This window comes from Crocodylus porosus, unplaced genomic scaffold (genome assembly GCF_001723895.1).
Source record: "Crocodylus porosus isolate Cpor-Errol unplaced genomic scaffold, CroPor_comp1, whole genome shotgun sequence".
Taxonomy (NCBI): domain Eukaryota; kingdom Metazoa; phylum Chordata; order Crocodylia; family Crocodylidae; genus Crocodylus; species Crocodylus porosus.
Genome location: NW_017728913.1, coordinates 22,679,629 through 22,690,150, shown reverse-complemented (window position 1 = coordinate 22,690,150; position 10,522 = coordinate 22,679,629). Strand labels below are relative to the sequence as shown.

Sequence of the window (10,522 nt, the reverse complement as noted above, 5' to 3'; positions counted from 1 at the left end):
GGGGGAAGGGGGCAAATGTAGAACCTGGGTGTCATGCTTCCTGGTCAAATATCCTTACCATTTAGTTATGGGGCTAAAAGAAGGAAGAGACTTTTCTTTTACTCTTCCATGTTATGTTCTACAAGCACACATACATACACCCCAGCAAGCCTATCTGCTAATACAAGAAATATTTACATGCAAATAATTTTACTCATCGTGAATATTTTCACTGAGACCAATGTGGCTGCTAATTACAATATCCATGACTGAAGGTATTTACATTCATACATGTTTCTAAGATTGGGGCCATTGACTGTAAATCTCTTCAAGGCTGTGAAGATGTCTCTGAGCATAGTTCTACTGAGTCAAATGTTGCACTTTTTGGGTAAGCAGGTTAGTCTTAACTCGCCTGGTTAAGACCAAAGTTCTTGTTTAAGGTATAACAAATATCTGAATATAAGTTTGTAACCTGTAAACAATTAAATTAATCAAAAGGAAATATCAAATTGCTCCTAAGAAATCAACAATAATCCTTTTTTGTGCACAATGGGATCATTGTTGAATGGATCGATCTTACACTGAAGAACCTAGCTGAAAAGATGGCCAAATATGTGGTTGTAAGATTTTGTGAAAAATCAAGATGAACAAAAAATTCCAATGCAGACAGCAATCCTGTTGTGAGGAATATGTTCAGCTAGTCAAAGAAAATCAATATGCTGACCCCAGGAACATAAATAATACTAAGTAGGAAAACAGAAATATCTGGTGAACAAGTACGTTTTTGTCTGGTCTATAAACTGAAAACATAATTGCTTCTGAGGAAAGGCTAATCAATAACTTATAATCTCTGCTCTGTTTATTTTTCTTTCAAAAATGACTTTCACAAAGAACATCCTTTGGGAATAGCTAATTAACTGTAGAGGTCAAAGTTAAGTCTTTTCTCCTTTTTTTGCCTTTTTGGAGAAATAAAATATACTGGTACAAAATAAAAATAGCTTCCTTTTTCCTAATCGCTATTTTGAAAAAAAAAAAGACTTGTGAATACTATAAAAATTGTCCTGGTCCTTTGTGCCTATTCTAATAACCTTCAAATTCAAATGCAACACACTTATTTTAAATGTCATCAGAGGTTATTTATGTTTTATTCTGATATCTTTTTTTTAAATAAATCAACTGAAAGGGGAAAGAATCATTGTTGTTTTTCTTTAGTCTTTTTCTGTGCCTGCTGCTGCTTTTTAGTTCCATGTGTTTTTTTTGGTTTGATTTTTTTCCTCCAGCCCCTAAAGGTATTTCCAAAGATGTGCTGAAAGAGAAGATGGGTTGGAAGTGTCAGTCAGTATACTTACTTATTCCCTGTAGGGCTCCCCCTAGCATCTGAGCATCTATAACAGGGTTGAAATTTGGAGCGGGGAAGATTGTTCCTTGTATCTGCTAAAAGGGAAAGAGAACAGTAGTTTAAGTGTTATTTGCAACTGATCTTCCAGCACAATGCAGGACCATGCCATAAGTAAAACTTACATGAAAAACAACTACCATCAGATTTTATAAACCATTACCATTCCTAATAGCAATGTATGCCTTTCTTTGACCATGCAGGAAGCATTTTCCTTTCCTTTTTTGTGTCCCTGTGAAAAGGTATTTAGCAGAATTTGCAGCCATTCCTGATAGATATTTGTCTAAACTGCTTTGAAAACCTCCAGTGATGGAGATTCCACAAACACATTGCATTGTAGTGCTTCACTATCCAAAGGGTCCCTCTAGACAGTCAGGCAAAGGCATGATAGGATCTGAAGTGTGATCCATATAATCAAGCTTCCTGCTATAACACACATCTTTTTTTTGATACAGGGGAAGCCTGGAACCACCATCCTGGGTTTGCCCTGCACAAGCAAATAAAAATTCTTGCAGCTGTGAGTCCCACCAAGGGGCACCCTGGGACAGAGAGGCCACTGTGGTGGGACTCTTGGTCCTGGAGACTATGGGGCATTGCCAGGGTACAGAGTCCACAGCTTCAGGACTCTGAATCCTGGCTGCACTGCTGGGAGGGAACATCCCCTCAGTTGCAGGACTCCCAGCCCTGGCTGTGCATGGTGCATTCTCATTGCTTGGAGCCTGGTTAGTTGCTGGGACTCTCAGCCACAGGTGCAGATCCTGCTACAAAGGCAAATTAAAGCTGGATAGCAACCAGCTATAAAGTTAGTACACATTTTTGAGGTCTAACTTTATGACTGATTGGAACTTTTAATGGCCTGATACGTACTTTGGTTGTGTAGGTGGTTTCAGTTAATTGTGCAATTGACCAGTTAATACAGTGGTGGACAAAGTATGGCCCATGGGCCAGATCTGGCCCACAGGGCCCCTTAAAAATTTAGAAAATTAATATTTATCTGCTCCTGGTTGCTTGTCAAAGACAACAGGAGCCAGAGGCAGCAGGACCTGGGGGAGCCTCAGCAGGAATACAGCAGCCCAGCCCTGCCCCACCCCCAGCCATTGCCTTGCCTTCCTGCCCCTGTACTGCTCCAGTACCATATGGCTCCTGACTGCATTGCTGAACTGGGAACATGGGCCGCACTGGTCCCCAAGGGTAGAGGGGTGCAATGTGTGTGTGTGTGTGTGTGTGTGTGTGTATTTGTAGGGTGAGTCCCACATCCACACCCCCTTGCACTGCCATACATGCAGACCCCCAACCCACACTCCCTCATACACCCCAGCCACCCTCCCCCAACACAGCTCCCTACAAACCCCATACCCACCAAAACCCTACATATCCACACCCCCACATGCTCCCTCACCCCACATCCACACCCCCATGACTATCTATCCCTCACAGACACACCCACACCCTCCCCCACACCTCACATATCGACACACCCACAGCTCCCTACAAACCTATACCCACCCCTATACCCCCCCCCACAATATAAAGAAGAGTAAGATTTCATTTTAAGTGATTATATACAATCACCTCTATGCATACTACGCAAATGCATGTAAACCAGGAAAAAAATATTTTTTGAAATCAAATTAATGAATGTTGTAGACATTCACTTTTTAGAATATAATTTGGTATTTTTCTGGTTCTAAGATGGCAAAACCCCTTGCTGAAAGGAGTACTTCCGGGGGCAAGGGGAGGGACTTCTGATGGCAAAGGTCAGGGGGTAGGAGGCAGGACTTCCAGTCACAAGATGGTGACCAGGGGCAGGGCACCTGTCAAGGGGTGGAGCTACCCATGCGGCCCATGACAGCTTGCAAAACTCAGTAAGTGGCCCCCTGCCCAAAACAATTGCCTGCCCCTGAGTTAATAGGTGTAACCTTTGGGGGCGGGGGTGGACAATTGGAAAGTTGTTGCTTGTTCTAAAACCTAAGAAAAATGGCCTTTCCTACAGATTAAGCCTGTTAGTATTAAACCTTCTTGCATATAACATGCCCCCAAATATAACATACACTCTATTTTGGGAAAGCCCCAAGAAGAAAAGTTATCTTACTTTACAATATTGGTAACTACTTGAGGTTTGGGGTCTCTGAGACCGAGAGGTCATGCACTAGGGCTAGGGGACTGCACATCAGGGCTGGGCCTTAGGGTTTGGAAGCTGTGTATTGGGGCTGATCTGGTCTGTGGTTAGGGATGGGGACTCCCCAGGGAGAAATCTCATGACGGGTGTTGGCAAGGGTGAGAAAGGGAGGTAATAGCTACAGCATTCATTACTGTGGCTTCCAGAGCCATGGCAATTAATGCTGATACCACTCTGCTCCCTTCCCGCCCCCCACAACATCTAGACCCATAGGAAGCCTTTTTCCTTGCATATAATGTGCACCCCATTTTTTCCCCAAATGCTTTGGGGGGGGGGGGCGGGAAATGTGGGTATATATGAGAAAATAAAGCATTTGTCCTGGTCACAGTGGGCACGAACAGAGAAGAGTTTACTTCCTTGCAGCAAGCTTTTCCATTGTGCAGGTTATTATTGTGTCTCACCACAGCCTTCTCTTTTTTAAATAAACCTTGTTTTTTCCACATAGCCTATGTTTTGTAGACCTCAGATAATTTTTATTGAAGATAATGCAATTACAGCAGCATTCCCCATATGTCAGGGAGAGAACTGCAATGGATGTGAAATGACAAGCCACAGCAAGTCTTAGCAAGTCTTGGGGAAGAGTGAAAACAATAGAACCCCCCCATGCAGCTTCTTAAGAAGAAAATACTAGAGAATACCCAGCAGGGTGCAGAGCCAAATAAGTATGCTGTCACCATGACTAGCAGTTTTATGCAGTCTGGAAAGTAAAAGGACAAACCAGCCTCAGTGTGGTTGGCGATAAGTTCTTGCTTATTGGAAACTGAGAAACTTATGACAAATTGAACTAGCAGATCAGACTTGAAAGGAAAAAAACTGCAAAACAGTACACAAAAAATTCTCACTCAGAAAGTATGGTGGCGAGTCTGGTTATACAGGAACAGCATGGTCCAAGTAGAATTCAATAAGTCATCTTCCTTTTGCTTATAGAATTCTAATGTTTTGAAGCAGCAGCAGGAAAAAATAAAAACAGATCCGATTCAGCCAAAATGCATCTGAGCACCAGTAATATAACAAATATTTGGGACGTATTTTGGATACACATTATCCTTTTCAGAAAGCAGTGGCAAGCAAACAACATCTAATGGTCAAAATTTTAATTCAGATAAGTTCAAATTTTAAGTTTCTTAAGGTCAGGCATATGTCTTGGTCTTGACGTGGTCTCTCTCAAAAATACAAGCACAGTGCAAAAAGAACCATTTAACAAAAAGGTACAAGTGAATGGGTTATGTCCCTAAATCCAGCCTGTCAAATTTCAAAGAACTGTTGAAGCTAGCACTTGCAACAGATCAGTAACCTGTGACTTCCATGGAGGATTTGTTTTTAAGATTGGCAAGAGAAGATGGTTTCATAAAATAGATCCAACTCAAAGATATTTCCGGATGGATGTGAAAGATCAGTAGGAAAAATTCTATTCAAGTCTAATATTTCTAATAGTTCCTAATATCTGCAGAGATTATTTGGTGTATGTTGACATATAGGTACCATCTATAATACAGTCAAATGTGCATGTGTAAGACAGAAGGTTGTTCGAAACACCTTTCTTCTTTCTCAGTCCTTAGAACAGTTGGGAACTGGTTTAACTTTCAGCAAACTTCAGTTAACTCTTTCTGACTATACAGAAAGAGTTAACTAAATTAAGAGATTTAGTTATGTTATACAGAAAGAATTATACATTACTTGAATGGAGTGAATGTTGGTTCTTTCTTATGTAGAACCTGGTCTGTCTTGGGAGACTTATCTGGGGCCTGTTGGCTTCCACATCTGGTTAAATGCAGCTCCTTACACTCCTGCTGTATCAGCCAGGATTCCTCAGGGTAGGGAAATTATGAACAGATGATGGCAACTTTATGGGCCACATATGTTGATCTGATTGTTGTTAGGGGTTGAAAAGTGGGTCAGGGACTATAAAACTGTGAAATTATTTTAAAAGGAGAACTTCTTTCTCAATATAAAGTTGTCAGTCAAAGTGGAGATGTTAGTGAGCATCAATACTTTGTGAATAAGAGTCCTCCCTACACAGTATTAATAATATATTTTGCAGACAGCAGACATACGTTTTGCATATGCCAAGTGCTTTCAATTCTCACTGAGCTCTGTGGGATCTGAAAACATGCATCTCCTTTTAGGAAGCACTCAACACCTTGCTCTTTTAGGCCCAGACCACAGTTCTTTCTAAAATATTAATTTCCATTTCACTGGTCTTAGCATTGTCCCTGGCTACTGTCCCATAGACAGTGGTGTCATAGTCTATTCCATGGTTAGGCTCTTCAGCATAGCTGTCACTTAGCTTTCAGAGGAATTTCTTAGCAAAGAATTCTATTAAGATATAACACAATGACCTGAGCTCTATTTTTTTTGCATATAATAGTAAGGTCCCCATACAAATTCTTGAATTACTACATATTCATAGTGCTTGACCTAAACCTAGAGCTAATGTTGTGAAAATAAATTTACACGTCTTTAAGAAAGGTCCGGATTGTTGCCCATTGTGCATTTACACATGATACAGAGGCTGGCCACAATCTGGTCCACAGTATTTTGTGTGACAGACTGGGGTATGTCTAGATCAAACTGTGAACATCATTTTCCCTTTGGGCCTTGTTACATGATAATTTTGGCCTGCTCTTAGAGCTTTTAACACTTGTATTGTCCACTCATTAACACCTGAAACCAGTTTTAAGCACTTGCTAGGTGGCTCAAAATTACAGCATTCCAGAGCAGGTTTATGTCTGATTCATGTTACCCAGCTCAGCCCACACTAAGGTGTAGCCACTCTAGGCTACACCTTAGTGTAAATACCCCATCTGCCCTCTGCCCCCACTGCTCCCCTGTCCTCCTTAGCATGACTGACCCCTTCACCCTGCTTCCCTTATTGCTTTTCCCCATCCCTTACTTGTGGCTGCCCACGCTGTCTGTCTTGGGGAAACAGGCAGGGAAGGGTTAAGTTGCCTGTCCAGGTGCTGCCACTGCTTCTCTCTGTACCAGGCTCAGCCTGGAGAAGAGAAGCAGCTTGGGGGAGTGGGAGTAGGAGGGGGGGAAGAGGGGCCAGGCAGGAAAGTTAACGCTACCCTGCCTGTTCCCCTGGGACAGAGAGCATGGGAAGCCATAAATAAGCAGGGGAGGGTCCAGGGGAGCCTTGGGGTTAGTGGGGTGGAGGGGAAACCAGGCAAGCCCTGGGGTAGGGGGCAAGGTTGGGGGAGAGTCCAAAATTGGAGCAGGATGGGGAGAAGGCAGGATTCTTACCTTTCAGTCCTCCAGGCACAAGCTAGTACTAACACAACTGATATTTGTGCAGCCATGGAACAAGGTGTAACAAGGCTCTTAGAGGATGATTTTCTGTGATAATAACTTTCACTTCATGACTCATCTCCATCTTGGGTGGTAAAGAAAAACAGTGCAATCTCAACAAGTCAGTCTGTCTTTTTTAGACACTATGGATGCCTGTAGATGTTCTTGGAGGCTGCTCTGATGCACTTTGACTACAGTGTGTTGGAGCAGACTTGACTAATTGAGTCTGTAAGAGCATGCTAATTAGTGTACTCCAGCCAGCCTCCCTGTCTCATGTATCAATGTCCCTACACTTCAAAATGGCAGCAGGAATGCTTCAACTAAAGCTCATTTGATGAACTTTAGTTAAGGCACCCCCACTGCCATTTTGAAGTGTGGGGATGCTGAAACACAAGATGCTGCAGGAGCTTTAATTAGAGGGGCTCTCAGAACTGCTCTAATTAAAGTGTCCTACTCCCCCCGGAGCATATGTAAAAATGCCCTATAATTTCATACTAAGTGGAGTAACACCTCTAAGGGCAGTGAGAGCACCTTCAAGAACTGTAAGTGTTGAATGCCTCTTCATTTCTAGAAAACTGGGTTTTCTTCCACAAGGGCTTTTGACTTTGAATGAAGAGATGAGACTTTTTTTTTTTTTGAGGCTGCTCCTCTGAGCAAGATGCCATTACACTGTTATTGGTGAGCAGAAACTTCTGACAGAGCAGAAGTCAAGAAAGATGTTGAGTGGCTTTAAGGACACTGTACAGGACTCTCAGGAGAAGTGAAATTGAACTGGGGAACTGCATTCAGGACTGCTTTTGTTTTGCATAGGTCTGTAGCTCTCTTGTGCTTTTGAAGGTGTAAAGTGTCATGGTTAAGAAATTCTTCTGTTAAGCCTGTGTTCCTTGCTTTACTGGTACTTTGACACCATGAATGACTGGTGCCTCCTGCGACTGCAGGGGGGGGGGGCGGACTATGGTGGTTCGTGGGAACTGCCCACAGCCACGGCGTTGGTGTTGGCAGTGGTGAGCGGGGACTGGCTGCAGACACCAGCGGTGGTCTCGGTGACAGCGGAGGAGGGGGGTTGTAAGCGGTGAGTGGGGACCATCCTCAGATGTCACTGGCTGCGTCAGCTGTGGGGTGGGTGGCGAGAGGCGACTGCCCACAAAACCCAGCAGCGGCTTCGGCAGCAGCCAGTCTTGTGGGAGGCATGTGCCCCCCATGTCTCCCCTATGCATTGCCTATGATTTACACTAAAGGAACTAACTAGCATTACATGTAGAACTGTTTAGAGAGTGTAAGTGTTGAGTCAAAGCAGATCTCAAGGTGTCAGACCTGGGAGCTATTCCTGGGAGCATACTATAGAGAGCCAGAGCTAAGAACAGTGATTAGGCCCTGGGTAGTATCTTCCTTTGTTAGATTTTTATACCACATATTCATTTCCATCTGTTTGTTTCTGTGCAACTGAAAGAAATGAACTTGATGCTACATATCTTATGACTGTTTTTTCTACTTGCCTAGAATTTTGAAAAGTCACTGCAAGAGAATTTATTCTCCACTTATTGATACTTTCTACTTTATGTTAATTAAAAAATACATTTTATTCTTCCACTGCATCCCTCAGAATAATCCTGGCTGTGCTAGTGAAATTTCTCTGAAAGAAAAATCTCCCCAAGTATAGAAGAAATAAGCCTTCAAACATCCTCCAGTGAATGAAGTATCCAGTGGGGTTCTGAATAATTCAAATAATAACTCCCCATCGATCAGAATGAATTATTAGAAAAGGCATAACAGTGGTACCATCATCAAATTCCAACAGCTTTGAGACAGCAATCACATTACAATAACTCCTCCTGAAGATTAGTTTAAAATATTTTTCAGGACTAGAGAGCACATCATAAATCAAAGTGAATAAGAACCTGTAGAGTCACTACAGCTTCCTCCACAAAATAGAAAACATGTGTTGGCAGCTGCTGTGAAACAGATCATCAAGAAATACTGTGGGTGATCAGCTAAGAAAAGTAAGAAAAAACACTTCATGCTTCTGTTTAAAGGCACTGTAAACAGGGGAAAAAATAAAGAATTACTAATGTGCTCACCAAGGATTGCTGCACAGTACCAGCTACTGCAGAAAAGAACTATAAAAGGAATAAGAAAAGGAATAACAGCAGTTGAACCAGTTAATTAAGAAGAAAACTAGGTTACCATTGTACCACCACCAACTTGTCCTTATGTTAGACAATGAAGTGAAAGTCTGAGAATTAAAGTTCTTATTCTTTAATTATAATTTGGTACTTTTACTTTATAATCTGTAACATTAAGAAGTTAAACTCCAGACATTGAGCTGCAAACAGAATACGTTTCTTTGATGCGTAGAAGAATAGGCCCAACTTTCCCTGCACTGTTACACTTAGTAAATTCAACTTTAATCTACTGAAATTGGTTTTTGGTTGATATCAGTGGATTCAGAACAAGCAAGTCTGCAAAAATACCTAAATAATCTTGTAGGCCCTGAAAACATTAAAGTCAAATTCTTTTGGGGCCTGATCTCTTTTCATTGCTGTCAATAGAAATATTTCTTTCTACCTCAATGAAAGCTAGATCAGGCCCTGAGTGACTTTCTGCAACTCACATAGACACTTTATCACATTCAAAAGTTTTCCTTAGTACGACAGTCAGACTTTAATTATTTACAAAAGGATACTTATCCCCATTGCTAAATGCATTATTTTCTGAGAAAAATGCAATATTCTTATTCTCTACACCTGAGTTTGTTTTTTTTGTTTATCAAAACTAAAAATGTTTAGACACCAGCACACAACTAATTGATGTAGTTATTTAAATACAAAATCACTAAAATCAGAGAGATGGCAAATAAGAAGAAAAATACAAGATCTAATGATGTTTATGCATACTGCAACTTTGTGATCTTGAATTTCACACTTATAATACACATTATGCTGCCATTTGGTACATGCAAAACTTTCATTGCATGGTGATATTTAATTTGCTTCAGTAAATGGTATTGCAGTTGTCTAAGTGATAGAAAAGCAAATTTTAGGGGTGTTTCCATTTTATTTTACTTCTCTAAACAGAATCTGTCCAACCTAGCCTCGCAAGTGGGACAAGACTCAACTCTCAAATGAGATATTTCTTTTCTGGAAAAAAAGAAGAGCACTTTTGGGTCATTTAACTTTTCTAGCATTAGGACCTGAACCAAAAACCATGGTTACAATGAATGGAAGCTTCTATGTTGATTTCAGTGGATTTGGGATCAAGCCCAAAGGAATAGAAAAGTCAGCCAGTGATTACAAAATTACTTGTTTCAAGCAATGCAGAAGAAGGAAAGGAGAAAGAATTACATTACATATATTCACAACAGACAAACAAATAAGTAGCCAAATCCTTACTGACTTCAGTGGTGCAGGACTGAACCCAGAGCAATGCATAGTACACATTACATAGGGGACTACTCCTGTAAAGGCCTGAGCAGAACCTGTCAGATGCTTACTTACCAATGTGGGACAGCTTGTAAGATCATGTCTAGATTTGACTTTTGTGCTGCTAATTATTAATACCCTGTATTTATTAGAGCTGTTGTACAAAATAATTTCATAGATTTCATAGACATTAGGGCTGGAAGGGACCTCGGGAGATCATTGAGTCCAGCCCCCTGCCCAAAGGGCAGGAAGTCAGCTGGG

General features: G+C 41.4%; 1 protein-coding gene across 1 annotated transcript in view; it reads right to left on the bottom strand.

Moving 5' to 3' along the window:
• ANXA10 (annexin A10) overlaps nucleotides 1-10,522 on the bottom strand; it is a 58,880-nt gene that overhangs the window by 40,987 nt on the left and 7,371 nt on the right. Inside the window, exon 2 of the mRNA XM_019534591.1 lies at nucleotides 1,329-1,413. Coding sequence (XP_019390136.1) covers nucleotides 1,329-1,413 — 85 coding nt within the window. The remainder of the gene's footprint in view (nucleotides 1-1,328; nucleotides 1,414-10,522) is intronic.